The sequence below is a fragment of the Adelges cooleyi genome, unplaced genomic scaffold, assembly GCF_023614345.1.
Source record: "Adelges cooleyi isolate 19-005CV unplaced genomic scaffold, UGA_ACOO_1.1 ACOO_flye_CR_arks_rails_tigmint_CR_PRNA_574, whole genome shotgun sequence".
Lineage (NCBI taxonomy): Eukaryota > Metazoa > Arthropoda > Insecta > Hemiptera > Adelgidae > Adelges > Adelges cooleyi.
In genome coordinates this window covers 14178229-14203847 of record NW_026096268.1, presented here as the reverse complement: position 1 = coordinate 14203847, position 25619 = coordinate 14178229, and the positions used below count along the sequence as shown (strand labels likewise).

At 33.1% G+C, this 25619-nt stretch overlaps 1 protein-coding gene across 2 annotated transcripts in view; it reads right to left on the bottom strand.

Moving 5' to 3' along the window:
• The window catches only part of LOC126842790 (probable cationic amino acid transporter), a 49133-nt gene that overhangs the window by 2198 nt on the left and 21316 nt on the right, over nucleotides 1–25619 (bottom strand). The window contains exons 2-13 of one of the 2 annotated variants that reach the window (XM_050579942.1): nucleotides 22351–22535; nucleotides 16457–16610; nucleotides 14926–15153; nucleotides 8525–8730; nucleotides 7757–7928; nucleotides 6263–6446; nucleotides 6062–6186; nucleotides 5682–5833; nucleotides 5439–5611; nucleotides 3616–3802; nucleotides 2704–2942; nucleotides 599–726 (exon numbers count right to left, since the gene is read on the bottom strand). In XM_050579942.1, the coding sequence (XP_050435899.1) occupies nucleotides 599–726; nucleotides 2704–2942; nucleotides 3616–3802; nucleotides 5439–5611; nucleotides 5682–5833; nucleotides 6062–6186; nucleotides 6263–6446; nucleotides 7757–7928; nucleotides 8525–8730; nucleotides 14926–15153; nucleotides 16457–16610; nucleotides 22351–22497 (2095 nt within the window). In that variant the 5' untranslated portion in view covers nucleotides 22498–22535. The remainder of the gene's footprint in view (nucleotides 1–598; nucleotides 727–2703; nucleotides 2943–3615; nucleotides 3803–5438; nucleotides 5612–5681; nucleotides 5834–6061; nucleotides 6187–6262; nucleotides 6447–7756; nucleotides 7929–8524; nucleotides 8731–14925; nucleotides 15154–16456; nucleotides 16611–22350; nucleotides 22536–25619) is intronic. The other variant, XM_050579943.1, reaches the window with a different exon arrangement.

Genomic DNA, 25619 nt, shown 5'->3' with positions numbered 1-25619 from the left:
AAAGGATACCATTATTAGAAAACTAACTATGTTAGCTATTACACCGGCCTACATATTACTTTGTTAGCCTCAAAGGATCAGATAAGGTTATAAAGTGAATTTACCAAGTTATTATTATTATTCAAGAGGCTATTATTATTCAACAATGTTAAACAAAGTTAAATGCGCTATTAATTTTAATCTTATGATGTTGTTACGTTAAAAAAAATTGAATTAATAAAATTATATAGTCATTCCTATTAATGATAATTGCAGTGCTTTTTCAATCTAAATCATTTTAATATTATGATCGTTTATAGATTATACTGAGTTATTAATTATCATTAGTAATAATACGTTCTGCCCATGAAGTCATATTATGCGATTGGGTTGGAGTAGAAGTAATTAAATGACATACAGTTGTATATATTTGTATTCAAAAAGTACAAAATCTTTTTTTAAAATAAATTTAGAACTATTAATTTTGGAATAACACCGATTGGGATTAACAACATTTTAAAAATAACATAATGAACAGTGTAGTTACTCTGCGCTAGAATGCGGTCCATATTTACTAGTAAGATTGGAATTTAACTGTCGCTACGACTTGTACACTTACCTATTGACACCCATACGACGATCCGCAGAAGAGTCATCGAGCTCAGTTGAAATATCAAGTACAAATTAACGGCAATGGAAAACGCCGGCACAAACGGAACCCACGGAGTCTTGAACACGAGTATTTGCCTGTAATAAATATATTATAAAATTTAAACAGTTTTTAATAATTAGCTATTTTTAGTATATGTTTCGTGATGGGTCTTGGAAATGTACAAATAAAAAACGGAGTCAGAAACTATTGCTGTCGTTTTGAAGTTAACTAACGGTTATACATTTTATAGATATTTTTAGCAGTAAAGTGAGTTCAATGGCAATATGCTCTCAAGCATATTTTACAGCCTAGATATAATACGAATATACATTTTTTACACTGTATAATATAATATACACTTATCTGAGGACCAAAGAATTTTTAATATAACTTAAAAAAAAAAAATTATATATAGTGTGTAAAGTGTTAACACATTTTATAGTCTTTTACGTTATTAAAATACCGAGAGTCATCTCAACTGAACAACTTTTACAGGGCGCACAATTTAATAACGCATGCAATCATTCCTTTTTTTTACAGTTTAACAGTTTAAATGCAATGTCTTTACATTCTTTATGTGAATTGTAAAATTGCTTTAAGCCAAACCATTGAATTTGTATACACTACAGGTATAAATTATACTGCGCAATATTGGTTTAACAAAAAAGTTAATTTTTTTTATTTCTCAGTATCGAAGGAAAATCATGATATATATACATAAGTAATGTTAAGAAATAATTTTTTTAAAAATTATAATCAAGAAAAATATTTAAATACATAATCCAATTATAGTTTAAATATATATTTAAATCGCTTTTATCAAAGTCAATATTATTTTGCTTGTCTTTCTTTACACTTTACAGTATAACGGTCAAACGACATGTCGCCCCTTAAACAAAACAAGAAGTTTTTAAAAATGCAATTATAGGACTTTTCGGTATAATGTAAATATTTTTACTTCGAAAACAATTTGAATACAACTTTGTGGCGAATAAAAAAATATTACAAAGTTTTCATTGTAAAAGTTGTAGTTTCTGAATATTTACATTTTTTATTTTTGCGATGAACAATAAAATAAATTACACAAAAAATTAAAAATATTTCATAAAACAACAAAGAACTCACTCATTGATGTTGTTCAAAAATAGTACCGCAGTACTACCAACACTGGCGAATAACCATTGTTTTTAAATACTTAATATTAATGACATATAACATACCATTTTTTTAGATTTATTAAAAAAAAAATGTATGACATTTTTTAAAAAATATTTCAGAAACAAAATCAATGTATCATGAAGAACTCTACCCACATGGTTTAGACGTGTGTGGGAGGTACTGAAGGACAATAGGCTTATAGATGTATCCTAAATATAATATATTTTATAAAAAAGTACTTATGAATTATTTATAAAGCTAAAGGCTGAATTTTCCATTATATATTTGTAACAAATTTATTTTTGTTTGTTTAAATATACAATTATGTAAAGATGTTCTGTAATATTCCAATTGAAAAAACAAACATTTTTTTTTTTTTTTTTGTAGGATTCTATCGTTTAAAAATTGATTTACGACCGTTTTCATTAGTTAAGCTTAAACATTAAATATATGGTTAAACAATTTTAAAAGTGTAGTAAAATGTCAAGCCAAAATGGTAAAAACGGTCATCGGTGTTTTAAAATTCAAGAAATAATCTAGTCAGTTTCCTGATGCTGTTCAATGTCTGCTCGACCTAACCAAACTGTAAGCTGACCATCGTTTTGGTCTTAACACTTGTAACTTTTAGTTTAACGGTCTGTTAAAGTGACAAATTCAACAGCAAACAATGGTCGTTTAGTGATGTGCCACAACATATTAACAGGTTTATTGTTTATCTTTTTTCGGGGTCTGAAACTTTAGGGATTTCTCACTTTAATAGGCTACTATCGATTGCGGATGAGAAACCACCATCGGCAGCGTTGAGCCTTAAAGGCCCGTTAAGCTACACGATGATGACTATCGATTGGGGGGGGGGGGGGTGGGGAAGTAATTAATATATTTTTTTTCTCGAAATATAAAGTCATGTCGCTCACTTGTTTTGCGGTTTGCGCGATATGGCGCCCAAAATCGCCAACAGGGCGATCAGCAGCGCGTACAACACAACGTAGGTGACCACCGACGAGTCCGGCGAAATGACCACCAGCAGCACGTCGAACACAATGACCAGCACGTAGAACACCCCGACCAACTTGAGCACCATAAAACCGCTCTCCTCGGTGGCGGGGCCCGTGTCCACCCAGGGGAATATGGCCGGGCACAGGTAAGTGGCGGCCTGCGAAAAAACCGACAGCGGAATGAAACAACTGTATATTGCAGCAGCCGCCGCATATGTAAGGTGAGACGGCTCGGTCGCAAAACACAATAAACACACACATTAAATGATTAACGACAGGGCAACCGGCTAACGACTCTACCGTGTGTGGGCTATGTGCACAGCCAGCTGTCACCCAGCCGACAATAAGACCCGCACAGTAAGTTTATGTTTCACCGTAGCCGAAAACGTGATTTCGGTATTTCCTTTGGTTACAGCTTTTTTTTTAACGAGTGTATTATATACAAATTTCAGCCAAAACGACGACGTCGGATCAAGTTGTTCTGTTTGGTGGTCATTATTCTGTATTATTGTTACGGCGGCTATAGGAACCGAATGAAATTATTAAAAAAAAAAAATAGAAATAATAACTATGTAAGAAAAAATCCGTTTACACGTTCGGCAATTAAAAACTACACCACAGCGTATAACAATGATTATGACTGGAAATTATGTGAATATTACATTATGGGTGTATTGTTGGACTTTAGGTTTGTCCCGTTGAAACGTCCGTCCCGAACCTGTCAAACCGGCCGAGTATGGGAGCAACTGTTCAAGTCTTGTAAACAATGTAGTAAATAAACCTATGACTGTCCTATCTCACTGTCATCTCAGAATAGTGTCCAATTATTACCTTTATAGACCGGCTGATGTTTGCACTGGCGGCGCTGAATCCACTGGGCGGTGCCGTAGAACCAGCCGTGGATCCCCCGTGAACCGAACCGTAGAACTTGCTCTCACACCTGTCCGACACTAAGTACTGGTCGTCACGTCCCTCTTCCGAATCGTCTCCAAAGTACGTGTCGTCCGAGTCCGGAGAACTGAAACATTTTTTTTAAAAAATTACCATATATTATATTTTTATACTCGCCGCCGTTATTTCTAACGTCGTTATTTTTAGACACAAACTCTAGGGGGGGGGGAAATTGATCAAGATAGGTACACAAAAATTTGATTGCGTTTAGATGATTTTCAATTTAACTTCCAACATTTCACCCGTTCGCGGCTCCTGTAGGAATACTCGGTTAGAATGTAGCATAATAAACTGTAAAGGTAAAACAAGTGGCAGCCACGTTATAGTAATATAAGTACAAGCTGCACAAGGTGTACGGTGATGTTTATAGAACAGTGAAGTACACTTGGATTACACTTAAGCATAATGAAAGGTATGAATTTCGTATAATACATTCATTCATAAAATATTAATACCTACTGGTCATTCTGTGCGAGTGTCGGACTTTGTTCTTTAACGATAAGAAATTGATTTAAAATTATCTACCCAAAAGAAGCGATATACCGTACTTTGTGAAATATCTGCATCAATCTAGTCCATTAACGCTATACATAAATTATTGTACGAGCATTCGCTAAAATTCTACATTGTTATTCATTAGTTTTTTTTTTACAAAGAGAAAACGGCGTTTAAATGAATTATTTATTAGCCACCTAAAGACATAAATAATTCATACAGTCGGGTGCTGTAGGTGAGTAATCATTAGTTTGCCAAATAAGTAATTCAAACATAACAAAAGCGAATGGATTTACGGCGAGAAATAAAATCCAGTTGCTAGTGAGTTTCCGAAGAAACAAAGTTGGTATCTTTTAACGTACTATTATAAAAGGACCAGGCGGCAAATAGGGTGTGTAAAGCGAAGGCGGTATTAACATAAGCAGTTTCTCGTTACAACAGTATGCCATTATATTTAGACGGTTTTGGCGAGAAAGGGTATAAGTCAAGTAATACGATTTTTCAGGAGACAAAAAAAACTTGATAATTTATGCAAGGAGTAAACATCTCACCAAAAATAATGTTTTCACTTATAGCTATAAAACTACAATTGTGAATAAAACAATGTAAACGGGTGATAAGTGATGAAAAAAATATATATTTATTCAAAATATTACTTTACGTCATAGTACCCTTTCTCACCAAAACAGTCCATTTTCAGTACTGCTATTTGTCATACATTCAATACAAATATTTTGTCTGTGTGAAAAAACACATAGGATTTTATTTTTATCCGGTCCGTATAAGCTGAACTGATGAAATTCCTTTCAAAGTTTTAAGGAAAAACACCCGAATGGCTTAGCCGTAGCCGATTTGCTGTTTCATTGTACAATGGTTTTCCAATATAAATAAAATGTGTCCCCCGAGGATGTACTAGTTGAAATATATCTCCTTAGAAAATTGAGATTTCTACATTTGTCATTGGAATATGGCAACCCTGTAAAAATCGACATGGATAAGGAAAGGGGAATCGGCCGATAAAATATGAGGTAGTAATAAGAATGGTAATGGATACTCGATAAGGACTGGCTGAAAAACCGATCGTTTAAAGTTTAATCCTTTCAGAGACATTCTGGACTTTCTATCCATTTGTCTTATCTTTTATCGTTTATCTAAATGTGCTACCATAATAACTATTATATATATATATATACAATGCAATCGTTTACCTCCTGGTTACTTTTCGGACCATTATCCTCTGCGACTGATGCGAAGGTATAATTTGCTGCGGTAACGGCAACTGTGTCTGGTAAAACATGGACGGCACACCGCCGCCGCCCCCGTCGCCGGTGCCGAACGCTTGGTTCGCGTACGCGTACCTCTGATCGTCTTGGTCGACCACCTTCGGGAACAAAGATTGCAATTAAAAGAAAACCTGATCGGCAGTCGTAAAAAAGCATTCAGGCATTTACGAAGTTTACCCGTCCGTTGGTGACAATTTGCTTTGGCGCGGTCATGGGCGACCGCATCGACTCGGGGAAGAAGTGTATGGCTGTGGATGTCTGCGGTTGATATCTGAGTATCAACACACACGTCGATACCAGCGTATAGGCAAACAACGTGCCTTCGGTCAACACAATTTACACGTGTATTAATAGTTTGATAACAAAAACAAAATAAAAAAAAATTTTTTTTAAATTGTACCTAATGCATTTTCAAAAAAAAAAAAAAAACAATAACATTTTTACCCAGACGGTGGGTTTTTTTTTTAGTCGACCTCAAACAAAATGTTTCTAGGTGGAAAAATTAACCTCCAAACACAATATTATAATAATAATATTGGAGTACTTACCGATGGACATCATCTCGATAAGAGTATCGAGATTGATGACCAACGCGGCTGCCGCGGACGCCACTCCCGACAGGATGGTCGCTATCAGAGGCGTACCGGTCAGTGGGAAAATTTGACTTAGTGATCTATAACGGATTTGGTCGGTATATTATCAATTTTATACGAACAGAACTCGTGTGTGTGTGCTTTGAGGAAACTCACTTAAACAGCAGTCCGTCTTGTGCCATCGAATAGATTATCCTTGGCATTGGAAACATGGACCCAAACATGCTTACCAACAGACCGGCCATCGCTCCGGCAGCCACTATCATCTGACACCGAGGTGCGCCCACTTGTACGAACATGTCCAACAAAGCAGCGTTTTCATCGATTTTGTTGTACGGTACTGTATATTACAGTGAAAAAGAAAAAACTAATTAAACTTCAATACATTCCAACGATAGCATTATATGGATCATAGTCCAAATTTTGACAGATCTAAATCAGGTAAGTTACAGCTTAGGTATTGTTAAAAACTCATGCTAACCGGAAGATGTTATTAAAGATAATATATGAACATAAATCATATAACCTAACAGTATCGATGACATTATTTAATCAAAAAAGGTTAACCAAGACGTAAGACTACCTAAATAAATAGTTATTATGTTCAATAACTGTATCATAAATAGTGGAAAGTAATAACTACTATATATAATATTATATATCTTATAGTCATAAATTACCACATACAAAACTAAAATAGTGCGACGTGCATGTTCCGTGTTGATAGAAGTTAGAACCTTTATATCAGGATCGTAAAATAGTTTTATTACTTTACTGGGTGGCCGTTATGGGGCACATTCGATTAGCCGGAAGGCAATAAACGTTTTTCTAATGAACATTATAATAGAAACAGTTTTATCGACTCTAAAAATGTATTAATGTCTTTATCGATTAAAATAACATCTAATGCCCATTATTTAGGATATATATTATGTATAAATATTTACAAAGGTATATGACGTGTTTTAATTAAATGCATTCGTAGCTTAAAATTGAACTTATGAGTATTATATATATGTGACCTACTAATTGGGTCTTTTTTTTAGGCATTTAGTTGCCACTTAAAAAAAAAAATGTAAATACTTCTAAATTATAACTAAAAACTTATTATATTTTAAGGTACTTTGACCTAAATAGAACAATAGAAAAAGGAAAACTCTAACAGGCGTTTGTCTGGATTTAAGGGTCAGCAGCACTAAAAGTTTAGATTAGATCAAGTTAGAAGGGATAGGTTTTACTTGTTTTCTTTGGAAATAGTTGACTAGTTTGCATGTGGCGTGGAACATCGTATAAGGAGTATTTTGTTGTTTAACATTTGCTGATTGTCCTGTTTTAATAAAGTGTATAAGTTTGAACAAAAAAAATGTTGGAAAGCGCCAGGGAGATATGAAATTTAAATAAACAGATGTAAAACAGAACATTTAACGTTTGAAAATAAAAATCTAAACAAAATCATAAAAAATGATACAAGTTTAGCATAAACTGAATAGAATTAAGGACGATTGTGGTTTGCGATTTAAAAGTGAAGGAAAATAAGTTTGGTTTGGTTAGTTTTTGTTAACCTATGCAAATTATTTTGCAAAAAAAAACTGACTTGCCCGTAGCGTAGTGTTAATATTAGATAGAATGTAATGGAAGTGAAAAACTTACCGATTAAAGTTAGGATTATCGACGAACTAACGTAGGCGACTAATATTATTATCAGACTAGCCATGATGGCTAAAGGAATGGATTTTTTGGGATTGTGCGCTTCTTCTCCGGTAGTTGCTATGATGTCAAACCCTATAAAAGCATAAAAGCACGTCGCTGCACCTTTGAACACCTGCAAACATATCATGAATGTAGCTCATACAACGGTATTCACGTGGAATGTATTACTCGTGTACACAGAATATAATATTATAATATAACGCGTTTTATACAAAGTAGACAACAGAAAATCTACACAAACTAAAGTTCGCCGCATAATCACTAGCAAAATTAATCAAACTGCAATAATATGACACGCTAAGCTTAGTGTTAATTCTATAATAGACAAATGTTATTAACACTAAGCTTCCGTCGGGTCTTGTTAAGTCGAGAATTTCACATGGGACACATTAACAATATTGATATACCTCCTCAAATTTAGTTTCTAGTGCCATAATCCTAGATTCACAGTTTTTTTGTAATGTATTATTATTATTTTAATATACTGCATCGACTAGATGCATGGATAGATTTAAGAGGATAATGGTTAATACTAAAAATTACTCTAAAAATATGTAATTAACTGGTAGAACAGAAACTAAAATGTCTAGTTCATGATGACAGAGTTGGGTCTTCAACGGCTGTTAAGCTAAATGATGATGATGATGGTGAATGAGAGATTTGAATAATTTCAAAATACAAGAGATATGATTATTGTTTTATACTCACGCCTCCCCAGCCGTTCGGGAGAAATCCATCGTTTTCAATCCAATTATCGATGTTGACATAAAACAGACCGGCACTCATAAGAAATATCCAAGCTGCTAGGTTGATGGCGTTCATCAAATGGTTGAACATTAAGCTCTTTTTTACACCGGCGGCTAATAGAACCATCATTAACAACGTGATTCCAGCCGCCAAGAGATCAGGTTTGCCTAAAACACACACAATTTCTTCAATCAAACTTACAACGTTTTTACCTATTACCTCACGGCCGAGACCATTATCAAAGTAAATAACAGTATATTAGGCAAAAAAAATAAGTATTTATTTATAATAACAGATTGCAACGTATTGTTTCTATTGTCACAAGTATCTATTTCTTCCTCCTTTTAGATACTTGGTCAGACAAATGCATTTGTTATGTTCCTGATAAAATAAAATTCAATTTCGACACACAACTTAAATCCTCCCCATCAGAAGGAGCGAAATTATTTATTTTTCAGCTTGTACTGTAGTAGCGATTTTGGCGGAATTCGACTGTAAACAGGTTAAGTGGTAAAGCAGTAAAAATCTGTCGTCAACATTTTTTTTTTATTGAGTAAACCCCATAAAAACTGCAAAATGTTTCTTAAAACCCCATTCGAGAGGCTTTTATAACGATTGTATCGACACTATAAGGATTTATTTCCGCCATTGGAAAAATCACAAGTCTTTCGTGGAAAATGATTTCCAGATGTGTCATGTCTGATGGATAAGACAATCCCAATCATTTTTTTTTTTTATTGTTATTTTCTTTAGTTACGATGCGTGGTTGTTTTGATTCATTTTATTATATATTTTTTAACGGTTGTGTTGATAAAATATAAACGATTTCTTAAAAAAAAAAACTGCTCTGAGTCACGCAAACATTTCTTCGTAGTAGAAACGGCACAAAAAAAACTATTATGCGGCACTTATACTTGAAATAATAATAAAAATAACATAATTGTTATACCATACGCAATAATATTAGGTGCCATAAATTTATTATGAAACGTCACGCGCAATACACACTACGGTTTGTCGGTGCTTCCGTTATGTTTTTAACTTGAGATTTGTTTTTATGTTGTTCGTGTTAACAGCACGGACACTCCCGAATAGATTGTTTCGAGACTTATTAAATCGCTCAAGTTTTATTGACAAAAACCCTTTGTTTCGCTCTTTTAGACATTAGTCAACCTTGACGTTTCCCGTTCGTTGGTGGTCAACTTAAATTACAACCAGCAAAAAGGTCAATAACCGTCGACGTGGACAAGGCTTAAGGTACTCCGACCGGTCCGCGGCTGATACCGAATTTCCATACGCGTGAAAAACCCAATTATGCAAACAAAAACAAAAAAGGTAATTTAAAAAAAACAATAGAATAATGTAATTCGAATTATGCGCGCTGTGCACTCGACCTGAAATTCTGTATTTACATTGATATATTCTGTCACACAAATATTCCACAAAAATAATAAATAAAAGTTTTTTTTCAGTTTTTATTCAATACCGCTGCAGCTACTAGAATATATAATCTGTTCAAAAAAATACTTTTTTTTCGAGATTGTTATTGATCATGAATCGCCGCCCTACGTCATTGTGTTCCCAGAGGAGAAAAAGTTATTTGCCAAAACTACTTTTGATACACACAAGAATATAGTTTTTTTTACCCCGAGGATTTGTATTCCGTGTGTTACTACACTATGAATAAGGTTTATATAAAAAAAAAATTATACTGAATATCAGATGTCACAATGAAAAAAAACACAAACATTTGTAAAAATAATCACACAAATTTTAAAATCGTTATTTTATAATATTGTTACTTATTTATTTAGCGTCGTTGCAACAGTTTAGATAGGAATACATGCAGGCAGTTAGGTAATTTATTAAACATTTCAATTTAATTTGACGAAAAATAACGAGTTACAGTTTTCAACTGTCCGTTGTTCGGATTGAGTCAAAATTTAATCGATTTAAAAGGTTTTTTTTTTGCTACTAATATGAGTTTATTTTTTTTCGTTATCGGTTATGGTTTTGTAACTACATACAAAATCATTTTTAAGCAAATTGTATTTTTGAAATTGCTGACTAGTCTTATATATTATAGAACTCAGTTATAGTAGTGATCAAGGTAAGAAATTAAGAATATTTTTCATTATTATTAACAAAATACCTAAAGTGTAAGTTGTTTTTCATGATTTTCGACATCATGTAAACATATTTCTATAGTAACTTTTGAAATATGTTTTTGAAAGCATTATACAAAGCAATATTTTGCAACACAATGGTATGTTCGAGAAGTATTCGAATATCAAAAAAACCAATTTCAAAAAACTCATTTACGTTCATAAAGAAATGTCAAAATTACATTTTTATCATTCAACGTTATAATATTTCCAAGTATCATTTTTATTTATTTATGATTTTTTATAATAACTATATAGTTTATTAAATGCCTTCCTGGTAAATTACATGCATTCATTTAACTTCATATGGAAATAGTTTATTGCAATTTCAACGGTCACATTTTAGTGCATACGCCCATCAAAATAACTCAACATAATAAAAGCAAAATTAATTTTAAAACTTCAGTGTATATTATATTAAAAATAAGTCAGTATCGTCTTTCTTGTCTGTCTAAGAAATCATTAGAAATTTGAAAATGATAAAAATTGCTTTCAGTAATAATCACTTTGATAAAAAATCTGTGATTAAAATGAATTACCCGTTTTAAATATTTAATTTTTTTTTATCAACCAGAACCATGCGTTCCTAACAAAACGTTTTTTTAAGTAATTTTATCATTGTGGATTTTTGTTAGTATCATAAAACGATGGCCGTGCTGAACACGGTTTTTCGACTATAATGGAGAGTGGGGAACTATCGTTTCAAATTACCGATAAATTTTGTGTTTACAATATTGTCGATATAAACTTGAGTTCACTCATTATTACTTTGTTGACTCGTTAAAGCAAATCAAATGAAAATAAATATTCGTTTGACCCTTTCAACCCAATTATATGGTTGGGTACATTAACTGTAATATATTCTGACCAATACCGTCATGGTATTTTGTTAAGGTAAATAATAACACTCATGAAACGTAATTAACCCGCTACGAATAATAGCCAAAGAAATAAAAACAAAGGTACGGATTTTACTATTTTCAAACACTTATAAATATTAAAATAAAGCACTATTGTAGTAAAACGCTTCGCTCGACTTTCGTTGTAAAAATAATATAAGCCTGAAAATTGTCTTTTATACATTTTCCATGTCAATATCTTAAGACATCAGTTGAAAAACTAATTCAATTTATTTTAATGTCGAGGTCTGGCAGATATTTATGATGAATAAAATCATTTTTGCCCTGTCCGTGAACGAAGCGTCTTCTCAACTTCAAGTCGTTATAACTTTGGATTTAAAAAAAAAAATTGATGGATGTTTTAGTTCCTTAATGTTATACTTTCCCTCATATATAAATACTTACCAAATAAGCACTTTAAACTTTTGAAACTATCTAGTAAATGGCCTAATCAGTCGTTGAACTCTAAGCCTTTATAGTGTTTGGTCACCGTATTATCATATAAGTTACTTAAGTTTGATCCGAAAAGATGTGCGTTATCGTCGAGACCTAGTACCATATAAACATGACGCTTATCTCATTGTTCAGTCTTGCCCACAGTTTTACAAGTTAAACTTGGAACGAAACCAAAACATTTGTCTTATATTTCTTACAATTTCGAACAACCAATACAGTACTTAACTTCCAAAACTTATATAATGTAAACGCGAAGGCCAATGTATTTTATTTGTCTAATTATTATTATAGGTCGATACAGCTGTAGTTTAGTAAATTTAAAATTCACATCCTTGAAATAATTTTCGAGTTAAGCACTAACAGCCAATAGGCATAAAAAAACATATTTTAAAACTGATGTTTAATATTTATTTTAATTTTTTTTATAGTAATACAACTATAATAACTATATTCTTTTATATATTCTACAAACATTTTTAATCAGGTACAAATTTTAGTCCAAATTTCAGCTCTCAAGTCCAAAATCTGCACCAAAAATAAAAATAAAAAACTGGTTAGATTTTATAAAATACAAACACAAGCCAGCCAGTTAGTTCAGTTATAAATTATGATCATACACAGATGAATGTTATATATTTAGGGTTAAAAGAATTCCTCGAAGCTCATAATTTTCATACAAAACAAATGGATGTGTGACTTTTTATTTGCGATACAAAAAAAAAAGCCTAATACGACTCATTTTAAAAACGATAAATCTCTGACAAACACTTATTCAAACTACATTTATCAACTGCTAAAAATGATACGCATATAAAGAAACATTATTATATAATATGAAATACTTAATCATTTTAATATCTTTAAGGCTCTCCTCAAGTGACATTCTACGAGTGACGATCATTAACAATCCCATAATAACGTTTAAGTCGTACAATTATCATTTATAACCTTCGTAACTAATTTTAGTAAAAAAAAAACACAAATTTAGGCATGTCCGGTTAAACCCAATTATCTCGGGGTAAGCGTGACAATGGTACTAGACAGAAAACCCCTTTTCGCCGGCACAACAGGACAAATGCAATTCGCCTGACATATTTTTTTGTTGTTTAAACAAAAGCGAACCCAAAATATTAGTTACGATAAGTTCGCACCGAATGTCAAAAATGTACACAACAAAATAAAATATTACAATTGAACGGACCAGAGGCGGTAAAACGTTTTAACGTCAAGTACATAAATTTAAAACAAAAATGTAATTATTCCTTTCTGCAACCGTTGCACTATAAAACAGTGAAATTGAATTTAATCGATTTGGCTACAAAACTTTCACAGTATAATATATAGTAGGTGTTAAGCTGATTTATGAATTATAAACGTTTGTTTGTACTTTTAGTTAATTAAATACAATTCAAACCGAGATAGTCAAATGGATAACTACGAGAAATTGCAACTCCTGCGCGTTTATGTTTGTAAATGTATGCACAGGTATTTCAGTCTGTAATTAACATAATGAACAATGCAGCGTTAGGGTTGCCTTTGACGGCGCTTTTATGGTGATTCGGCGAATCCCACGCAAGAAATTAAAATCGCTCTTACACCACCACCCTCTTATTTACCAAACGTTAGCTGTGAACACAGTTCACGATTGTTGTTACCGGGATTCTCAGGAAACGTAAAATAATTATATAGTCAATGAATTCCGGATATTTTCTTAGTAGTGTACCGAATTCTTATCGTACCTACTTACAATGAACTTTTTCATTTGATTCGACTAACGATGAAAAAAAAAATCAAACTGTGTCTTCACTGGTTTGAATAATATTTTTTAAAATTTGTATGGGAGTGGATACGCAAATAAGAGGTAAAAATGTCTTAAAGGACTTAGGTCGATAGATTCGCCGTTTAAATATAATAACGATTGAACGTCGGAGGTTCGAAAATTATAGAGCACAGTTAAAATTATAAAGAATTTACACCGTAACTTTTATAAAATATGTATTTCGTTGCAACATCATATTACATTAATATTTGAAAGGATAGTCTGATAAAGGATTACATTCAGACTATACATATCCGTTCTAACAATATTGACCCCTTTATTGTTCTGTATCTATTGTTTGTCTTTCATTAGAACAAACAAATTTAATTACAGATAGATTAAATGCAATATTAATTTTGTCCGGCAAATCAAACTACTCCATAAACATACGGTTAATAACAAAACCAAGCAAGGTCGGAAGCGAAAATTAACTATTTTCAATCGCAGTAGTGTTTATAATGCAAAAAAATTAAACTACATAAACGTTAATAGGTAGGTGCATACTTTTTGTACAAGCTACAAAACATATTTTCACGTTGACACAATGCTACATTTTACTTTGGATAACTTCCACGATTATTAGCTGATATCATATCGCCGTACTCGTTTGGTTACCGGATAATAGTCGTTCCGTTAAACAAGTGAGCGGGTTTTCAACGAATGTATATTGTATAGCGAGTGTGCCCGGACGAATCACAGGTGCGGTATTGTACTTACAAAAGTACACAATGGATTTTAACGAGCGGGGATTAAGTAAATTCGGTCGACCACCTTAATTACTCGACGGACTAGGAGGTAGTTAAGCCCGTATAATTAAAATATATAAATATATACCTACACAATTTACAATAATAATTATGTATTCGAGAGGACCGTAGTTATTCGTTGGATTGCGTTATGATCGTATTATTCTACTATGCACTTCACGGTAATTAATTTCAAAAGGATAACAGTAACACAACCAAAAACCACCACTGCCCGTTCGTCTGTCGATCGGCTATTATTTTTTTTTATTGTTCTTACCTAAAAAGCCAACAGCGCTCTGGACGGACGCGCTGATCGCCCCGTTGGCCAAAGAGTCCAGACTAGCACTTAGGGCACAAGCACAAGCCGAAGTCCCGATGAGGTACTCGAGGACCATATTCCAGCCGATGAGAAACGCTATGAACTCTCCGACGGTCACGTAGCTGTACATGTACGCGGAACCGGATGTGTTTGGCACTCGGACTCCGAATTCGGCGTAACAAGCGCCTAGAAAAAACACCAAAACGAAACGTTAATGAAATCCACAAGGGTGGAATTGAATTAAAAAAAAAATTATCGTGAATATTGGGAAAAAATACAATCACTCTAATGTCTCCTTTTCCATCACACGAGAACAGTATGGTAAAAGTACCCAAGAAAGTGGTTAAACTCAGTGATCAAAGCACTAGGACCCTCGGCTGAAGACGCTGAATAATTTCAGATCCAGTCTGGGTCTCTTGGTTGTTATATGTTTTATTACTTATTGTTTCCCATCGGGTTACTGGATTTCATAAGGGTTTCCATTTAAAGGCTTGATTTTTTGGGGGGAAAAAAGAATACCTACTAGTATTTTTTTTTTCAACAAACCGTCAAAATAATATTGAAATCGATCTAATAGTAGATTGAGAAAAAGTTTCATAAATGGAAAAAAAAACTATTAGCCACATTAGGGATATCTGATATTATAAATATTGTATATATATATAAGACACCTTTTGTCTAAATTTTGGACCTTGAATTTAATAACTACAACTAAAGTAATAAAACAAAAGTACTAGACAGTTGCATAATCCCAGTAAATTTATGCCTCTCATAAAATTTGATAAACGTTTTGGAAAATTATTTATTTATTTCATAGGTATCTCTACCATTGATGAAAACCTATAGTGTTAGTACCCCTCAGAAATAGAAAATTTAGCTAAGCAACGACATAAAGAATAATACATACTGTGATATTAAGTTTATTATTATTTTGATTTTTGTTGTTTATCGAGGCAAATTATTATGTTTTCCACAAAAATTGTTTTCATGTCAACACGAAGGAATAACAACGATTTCAAAAGAAGTCAATCCAAACCCGTTTTTTTTTTATTTAATCCGCTTTTTTTTTGTAATATTCAATTACGACTTTTTTATGTACTTTGCCCGTAATAACATGACAGAAAAATAATCAATTTAAAGCTAAACCAAATCCCTTGTGTGTCAAATTGATATCAAGAAACTGTCGGATGACAGATGATGACGGGTACGACAAGTTCGATTGAGCGGAAACCAAATTAAATCCGGTTCGTAGACAGTCACCCCATTGAATATATTATTATTATTATTATAATTCAATATTGTATTTCTGTTGAAAAAATCGGTTGTAGGATTTGAAGCTGCTCGCCATAAAATAATGTCCAACGAGACCTTTAGCATTGAACCACAAATGGGCTTGTGCAAAGAAACCGTTACTGTTGGCTAACATTAATAATATTCATTGTGTTAATAATCGGAGTGGTAAAGTTGTGTTAATGCTTCGATTACTCACCAGAAAACAGAGAAGCTACCGCTGCTATAATGAACGACAAGACAACAGCTGGGCCGGCGAACCTTCTGGCCACTAATCCGGTCACTACGTACATACCGGTGCCCAAACAAGAACCTACTCCCAATGAGGTTAAGTCGACGGTGTTCAAACATTTCTGTTGACAAAACAGGGAATACACATTTAATATTATTATATTAAGCGAATACACATTACATAATATTACATAATTTAATTAAGAATAAGATTGTACGCCACAACAGTCAGCATGCGACAGCGTGGTAACAATAAATTTAAAAAAAAAATGCAATTCTCTGAGTGCATTGACAATATTATGGAAAACTAGTTCTGGCAAGAGCTGATATGCATAACTCGGTCGTAATCGGTTAATGATATCGGCTTGAAATTATCCACTCACAGCTTATATCGTGTAAACTGCGCGACCATAAGTCCTCTTATTATAACATTAGTGGTGTAGTATGAGAATTTCACCTAAAACCCGCTACAGTTGTAAAACGAATGGTTTTATCCATTTTTCGTGCATCAAACGACATCTTGATCAGTACAAAAAATGATACAATAAACATTTTTTTAATACTACAGATAAGTAAATTTTACATTTTTTCTAGGCTTTCTTGTAGAAAGATTCAATTGCGTTGTTGTTCACTACCGAGAGTGCCTTGCACGGTGTCTACGACAATGCGGATATTATAGCAAAATTATAAGCATACTGCATATATTACATAGTGAAATAATGGCCGGCCAAATCGTTTGCGAAAGAGGCACGCTGAGAGTTTTGTCGTTTACTCGCGTACAACGAGGTCTATATTGTTAATATTGCGTTTATTGTACAAAGCAGATGTCCTGCGGCGAATGTTTGAAAATGCGATAAGACTTTAGAAAGCGGGACGCTCGTGTGAAAAGAAAAATATATAAATCCTCAGCGGTTTTACCGATGACAAAAAACACCGACTACCGGGGTGAACGGGTAGACTCTACACGTCGAGAGCTTAAGGCCAACATAGCACGCGTAAAGTGACATTTTTTTTTCCGGAATACTCGTCACAGACAGTTTTGGCGAAAACCGACTTAACCGCCGTGTACACTTTTGTCTGACGGTTTCTATAGAAGAAAAAAAAACATGTTTGAATAAGGTTTTTTTTATTTATTTCAAGTGCGGGACAACGCGATTGAAATATTTTTATATATTTCATTTATTGATTGAACGCCACCGTCGCTCTTCTTGTCGACGACTGGGTTTGACGTGACACTGGCAAACGGTACCCAAAATGTGGTCAAGGCGGCAAAACCCCCAATTATAAGACAAGTTACACTTTGGCGACAAGTGTGATTCCGTTAACGCACAAAAAGCAAAGGGCCGAGATTGGATGGATTTTTAGGGTCGGGAATAATTTTTTTCCGGCCTCCCAGAGGTATGGATTAACTAGAATTACCCGGCAATCTGCCGTTCGTCGGTGTCTGTATAAATCATTTCACGTTTTTTTTTTTATTGGATAGCAAGCAACGAGATGAATATTTATGTTCGCACCTGTTGGGACAACCGTTTTCCGTATAATAAAATTGCCAGATTGAAAAATTATAATTTTTTTTCGCCCGGAACAAAATTAAAATCAACATTGCGTATACGACCATCGGAGAGATTTATATTTTACATTACCTATTAAATAAGTACAGTTAGTAGTTATATGGAAATTTTCAACTGGATAGCACTACATAATATACAAGGAGGACAGTAATTTATGCTATTAAATTTATTTTTTTTTAAATAAAATTACTTATACTAAGAAATTAAAAATATTTTTAACTAGTTAAACTAAAATTTTTAAATTAGTCTACTTAAATTATTATTTTAAGGGTAGTTTTAGAGAGTTATCTTTAAAAGTCAAATAGCAACATACTGTTGTACTTAATTTACCTAATAAAATGTATGGCTAGCCGATAACAAGTTTTGAATAACTTCCCGAGTTCTTGGCGTTTAAAGTTGGTCGCTTTTTTACTTTAATCCAAAACTACCCTTTAGGGTAATTTTTTTTTTTCATCTGGAACACTAAAAACTTTTGTTGAATATTTAATATAATTAAGATAAATTTGGTACGGTTTTAACTGAAATAACTATTGAGTGGAAAAAAATTGCTGTTACATGACATTTCTATCGCCATTTGTGATGGCTAATTTTAATGCGAGGCGTTCGGGTACAAGTTCAAGTTGTCCAGTTAACAAATTGCACAGTACACTTGCCGCACGTTAATCGGCAACGCAACATCCAAAAACAAAAATCCAAATAGCTTTGGGTAATGTATTTGTATATCGTAAACACCATTATCGGCGGTTCCGATTAAAGGGGCTTGGTTCGCATCGGATACAGTCGAACAGTATTTAAAACAATACAATCAGATAATAGCCGTTGACAGGCGGGACGGGCACTGATTCGCATTGATCGATTCGACCGAAATTAAACTGAACGTTTACACGCTACCAATAATAAATAACAATTACAATCGTTTGGCGATATTGAATAACAAAGTGCGGGCAAAAACAACGCAAACCCAAAACAGTAACACTTAAATGGCTATCATTAGAGTACGCATAATAGTATACACAGTTATCAGGGGTATACATGTTTAGTAGATTTTGATCTTCACTGGTCGGCAACCGGTTTTATTTCAGTTAGGTCAGGTGTTGGCATAGTTGCACGATTATCGATCACCCTGTGGTGTACAATTCGCGGTCGTTAATGCGACCCGTGCTATTCCGGAAACCTATATATATATAATAATAATTTAACTAACGAAAACAAACGGTATTATTCGAGTAAAGAAAACTAACACAACGTCCGTTTGTTACGCGTGACGTATTATAATAATAATAATGATAACAGTATCATCGTAGACAATACGCCGAAATAAAGTGTAAAATAAGAAAAACGGCGTATCATCATAAAATAATACCCAAAACGAATGTTGTTAAAATAAAAATGGCGTTAAAAGAAAGAAAATAAAGCGCGAGCGCTCGTCTCGTTTATATTCCCAAAGGTAAACAGAAATGAAAACACTATCTGATGTTTTAGCGAAAAACCCCTATTCCGAAGATAAACAGTATCGCTATGTGCAGAATAATAATACACCTACATAAAAAAAAAAAAAACCACAGCTCGATATTTTTATTTGTTGATATACGAATAAGGGAAAAAATAATAACACATTAACAATACTCGAGGTGCACGACCCGTCGACACCGGTGTAGCAAGATTGCCTAAGCAATGCGCCGCGTTATAAAAAAAATCCATACCGTCCAAAAACCTTTCTAAGACAATCATAATACATAATTACGGTGTCGCTTTTTTTTCATCGATCAATACACACAAAAAGCGCGGTAAACTCCGTTATTGTATTGTTACTTTTGTAAGAACCAATTAAACAGCTTTCTACAATAACCGCGTTGGCCTTTTATCGCTTCGGCGACTGTTTTTTAAAATGTTTTCTGACTAAATTCCAGTCAATTGCAATTGTAACGCTCACAAAAGGGTAAAAAATAAATGGCCAACAATATACAAAACAATTATTGTTCACGCTAATAACACTATAAAAACATGTTCGACTCATTTTGAAAGAAAAATTATGTTTTATCAAGTCTAGCTAATTGCTTTTATAGAGTCCAATAAGTTTGGAAATAGTACAGCAGAATTCCTATTGCATTAAACTGGGTTTTAATTAGCATTTGTTTTTTTTTTCAATTCCGATATGAAAGAGAACCGCCGCTTTTGAGCGTTCAAAGTTTCTATAAAAAATAAATATTCCAATTAAATTGTAATCCATTGCTAGACGGTAGTCCGCGTTGCTGCTATATTATAACTGTTTATTTCCAGCAAATATGCATTTCAAAGAAAATCTGAGAAATATTGTGTTCTATAAACTTTGTAGATTGTATTGATTTTGTCGGGTGAAGTAGTCTCCCACAGTATATTCAGTTTTAAGTGGGCTTTTAATTAATTTCTATATTAAGTAATTGTGTACTTTGCGTTTTGAGATATGTGAAGTATATACCGTGGGTTGACGAGTACAGTATGTAAATTTAATATTAGTTTCGAGATATTCAGATTCGTATAGCAATGATATTTGTAGATTATGGATGTTTATTTATACATGTATCCGGTACGGTAACTAACTAATGTGTATATTGAAATACCTACATAGGGTGCACTCATAGGTCACTCTCTATTGAAACATAACATTTTTTTTTTTTATAGAATTCGATAAAACGGAGTAGGCAAAAGTATATATGTATAATATTAAAGAAACGATTAAAAAAAAAAAAGATAATAGTATATAGTATTACTAGTGTTATATAAAAAAAATTCATAACTACTTATTTGTTTTCCTTTGATATTATGCGCTCGTAGGCACACATGAAAGCAGTTTTTTGCAATGTGCACACGCCTGTATAGATCGGAAATAGGACACGTTCGTACTACTTGAAAACGGATATTGGCTAACGTGAGATCTTTTGCATTTATTTGAAAGTAACGTACGTCTATAAATATTATATACTACAATCGAATACTTGACAAAATATTCCGTACATCACAAACAAACAAACAATTTGATATGCCTCAGGATGGATGATGACAAGCGAAAACGTTGAAATTTATTTTTAAGAAAGAGAGAGAAAGATTTACATTTTATGTATGTTTTGAGATCATTTTGCTACAGCTATAGTTGGCATTTAAAAACAAAATTCGCATCAAATATTGTATCAATAATATATTACAAAACCATTTTAAAATCAATCATTTTTCTCGTTGAAATTCAAGTTTTACTTAAACGAGGAAGGTTCTGTGAATTATTTGAAACTTATAACTTGTATTGTATTGAGTGCCAACAATTTCCATCCATCCGACGAGTAATATTAGCAATAAATATACCAATTTATTGAGATTCGCTGGATATTTGCACGATACAAATACTAGGGGGTATAAGTTTAAAAAAAAAATGTCAGTAATAGTAATCATTACTAGCTGATGCAATAACTCAATATTATTGTCCACGCGTTGCCAGTCAATAGCTATAAAATGGTGGTTTAGTAAACAAACACATAAGTCACTGTATTTGCAACCTTAAAGTTTACACTGTTGAATAAATACATTTTCACACATTTTCGTGTAGCTTTTATTTGTATTTGTTTTTTTTTAGTTCTATTAAACTGAAGAGCAGTCGAGTTTCATTTTAAGAACTTGACGGGAATTTTGTATTATGTTAAACCGATCAACACAAACATGGAAATATTCAAATCACACATTTTTCGATTCCTCTGGGATGTTTTTTTTTTAAGAAAACAAAAAACTTTACTACTGAAAATAGTTATCACATTATCCCGTGTGCGTGCGTGGAATTCATTAAATACATCACAACAATTATTGATTGAAAAATATATATATACTTTTTAGCATAAACGAGGATGTCGTAGCTATTCAGTCAATTAAATTGGTCAAAGTAAAATAAAATAAAATGTACACAATTGGATTAAAAATGAAATAATATTATTCAAGGAATGTGCATTTAATTTAAAAATGTAAAACGCCAAAGCCTTTCAAAGTGGTTTTATATAAAAAAAGTTACAGAGAGTTAATTGAAAACAATTTTTTTTTCATTTTTTTATCAAAAATACATAAATAAATACCGAGTACGACTGCTTTCCAAGATAATTGTATGGACAATTTTTCAGTTTCGTTAATAGGGCAAGACTTACAATATCTTCTTATATTAGTAGCACGTGTTTATTTTGTACAACTCCTATTCGGCACACCATATTTTTTTGAACATCATTAAAAAACCAGCAGTTAAAAAAGGTTTCGGCATCCAATACTTTTTGCAACGTACCTTTAGCTTTGTTTGGTGATGGGGATCGTATCTTCCCGGCGGGGTAGATTCGCCTTGAAGGTCGTCCAAGTCTTTCGTCCTAACCATGCGCGAGACGAGAGCCAACCCATCTTTCCTGAAGTCTGCCGGCAATTTTGGAATTTCCATGTTGGTGACTTATCACAGCTAGTTTGTTTTCAGATGACCTAAAACAAAATGAATACGTTTCAATATGAATAGGTACACTTCAAGAGCAATTAAATCATTTATCGGTAAGTTTTAATTTTTAGGTTTTACAATTAAATGTTGTTTCGGTTTTTGTTTATGTGACCACATAATATTGTTACGGCTATAAAGGCGATTAATCTTTTAATGGCTAGTCATCACGTGTAAAAAGAAAATGCCGCTTTCAATCATTGATATTTTTTAAGATAGTATGCTCGTATAAACTCTGACGTCATCGCATTCATTGATCCGATACGGCGAAATAGGTGCAACACGCATATTAGTAAACATGACATAATATATGCCCTTGTCATTTTATAAAAAAAAAAATAACATTGTGTGTATTCATGTTTAAAAAAGCTAAAAAATTATCGTTCAACACGAACCACAAAAAATATTCAAAATATATTATTGAGCAGGCATTTTTGATATTATAGATGGCTCAGTTGGATATTATATGGTACCTTGAGTTGGTCTCATAATAGCAAAAGACTGACATCAAATGCACTGACTGTATTCTAATGTATGACAAAACTGTCTCTTCTTGTTTTTTTTTTTTTTGTTCACTACTACGGGGCCCTTACCATATTACTTAGGAGTTGAGTTCTTTGTGAAGTATGTAATTTTTATGAATAAACATTATTTAAAAAAGGTTTGAAACCCTTTAGCGTCCATAAATGTCATTACTGTCAAAGTGACGACAAACGCGTTGCTTTTTTCGTTACAACGTCACGTTTGGGACAAACATTAAAAAAAAAAAACATAACTTGATGATGAAAAATATGACTTCAAACATCTTCTTTTTTTTTCTTTGTTTACTATCCCTCTGCCATCGTTGTTGCGTTATTAATTTACACAGTTTCCACTGACGTTCATTTCTATGTCACGCGCACTTGGCCTGCTCCGATTGCGACAATCTTACCCTTGTGTATGCGTAGACCAAAGCATTTTGTTTTTTGTGTGCAAAAAAAAGTATTAAACAAAACCTTTGTAGCGTCGAGTGTTTCCGTTCCGCAAAGTAGTTTGGCTAAAGTACTACAATAGAGGTTATTAAGTATCTAAAATAGGACATAGAAATGTTTATGACTCAAACGCACAAGTATCTATTATTCGAAACACAATAAATTCAGCGTAAAAATTCTGTTGTTTCATAATATTCTACGACAATATTATATTATATTTTAATTAAAAATTCACCGGTGCTTTTATAATTCTCGAGTCATAATATTTTGTAACACTGGTTTGTAAAACTCTGATAATAATGTTTCGGTATAAGAAGACTTAATGCGATTATGTTAAGTATTGAAGCGTGCTTCTTAAAGTGATTGTCTGAGCGCCCGTTCGTTGTTTGTGTATATTTTGTTGGACATTGTCAACAGCTCTTTTAAAGTTTACTCTGTAATACAGAGAGGTTTGCCTTTACACAGCGCAGTGCAACCAACTGAATATTTGGTGCATTCGACAACACTATGACCTTTATCGCTACACTTAATGCAAAATTTCAACGACCCGCGCATAAATATACATACAAATACTAAACAATAAATACATTGACCTGCGCGGCCAACGTCTGAATGGCAGAGTATTTGATTTACCGGGATTGTATGCTGTTAAATTTAACCTGACCTAACATTATTTTTACCCCAGAGAGAGAGAGAGAGGAATAACCATTGACCGTACGCAACAACATCTTATTGCACTCTGCTACGTCGTCCCTCTGAATATTTAATAGTCAATGGTTGGTTGGTTTTCATACTAAATTCTCGAGTTACGGTCTTGAATAACATTTTCCTTCAACTATGTCTTAAGTATGATTAAATTAAATGCACAAACGCATACCATTTTATAATGATCTAGACGTCTACAGATTGGAGAATGGAAAATTGTTTTGACAAAGACAAACTTAACTTTCAATTATAAAAAGTAGAATTATTCTACACTTCAGATATTCAACCACGTTCTTTCAGCGAACCCCTTTAGATCTGACACTGCCATTGCAGGAGCTCCACCGCATACAAGATGGATGTCGTTGATTTAGTTTAACTAGTAAACAGCCGATTTTGTTACATAAACCGTATGGGAAAAAACGCGATACAAAAAAGAAGCCAAAAAAAAAAAACAAGGAAATAATTTTTTTTAGTCTTGTAATACTATTTTCGCTGTTCGTTCTCATTAAAAGTCTATTCCTTTTCAAAGTACGGTTTTCCCGTCATTTCTTGTATTATTTTTGCTCTGTAAATAATTCAATTTCAAAACTAAATTATACGGCAGACACTGCCGCTATTTTCCCAACGTCATTGCACGCAGTCGAGTGATCCGTACATCTTTGTATATTCTATAATCTTATTCTTACCAAAAGCTAGTGCCGGCCATTAACGGGTGCATTTATTTTAACGCGAAACGACGTGCTAAAAACGCAGGGTTAATTTCGTTTGAAAATTCTCTCGCCAAAATCGATAAGACAAGAGAGTCGACGTCACTCAAACGTACAAGACGTTTGTTACGACTAAAAAAACAATGATAATAACGTCTCGGTATGCGTTCAATGTCTGTGTGTATGTCTATACACACCCGCACGGCGAACCTATATATTATATGTTTTATGAATTGGAACGAATTTATTGTCTCGTGCACGACCCGGTGATATTATGAATTTCATCTGCTCGGTATATATGCACATAACCCTCAGGAATTTGTCGTATTGCATTTTTCAATAGTTCGAACGGCAGCCACTACCGGAAAAAGCGTTCTACCACTGCACGTTTTTATTTTAATCAAATGTCCCGGTCGCCAGGTTCGGCAGGCTACACGGATGACCTACATTTTTATCAGATTTTTACCACTCGACAGACACAGCATCATTGCAATAACGCATCACCGCCGGTTGGACCGTGAAAAACAATGTACCAACAATAAAATATACATAAATGGCGTAAACGATTTTGATAATACTTTTTTGTTCGTTTAACATTTAAAAAAAACAAAAAAATAATAATAATAATAAAAGTGGTGAGTATATACATACAAATATGTACTCTTGATCTACAATTTAGCTACCAGTAAAT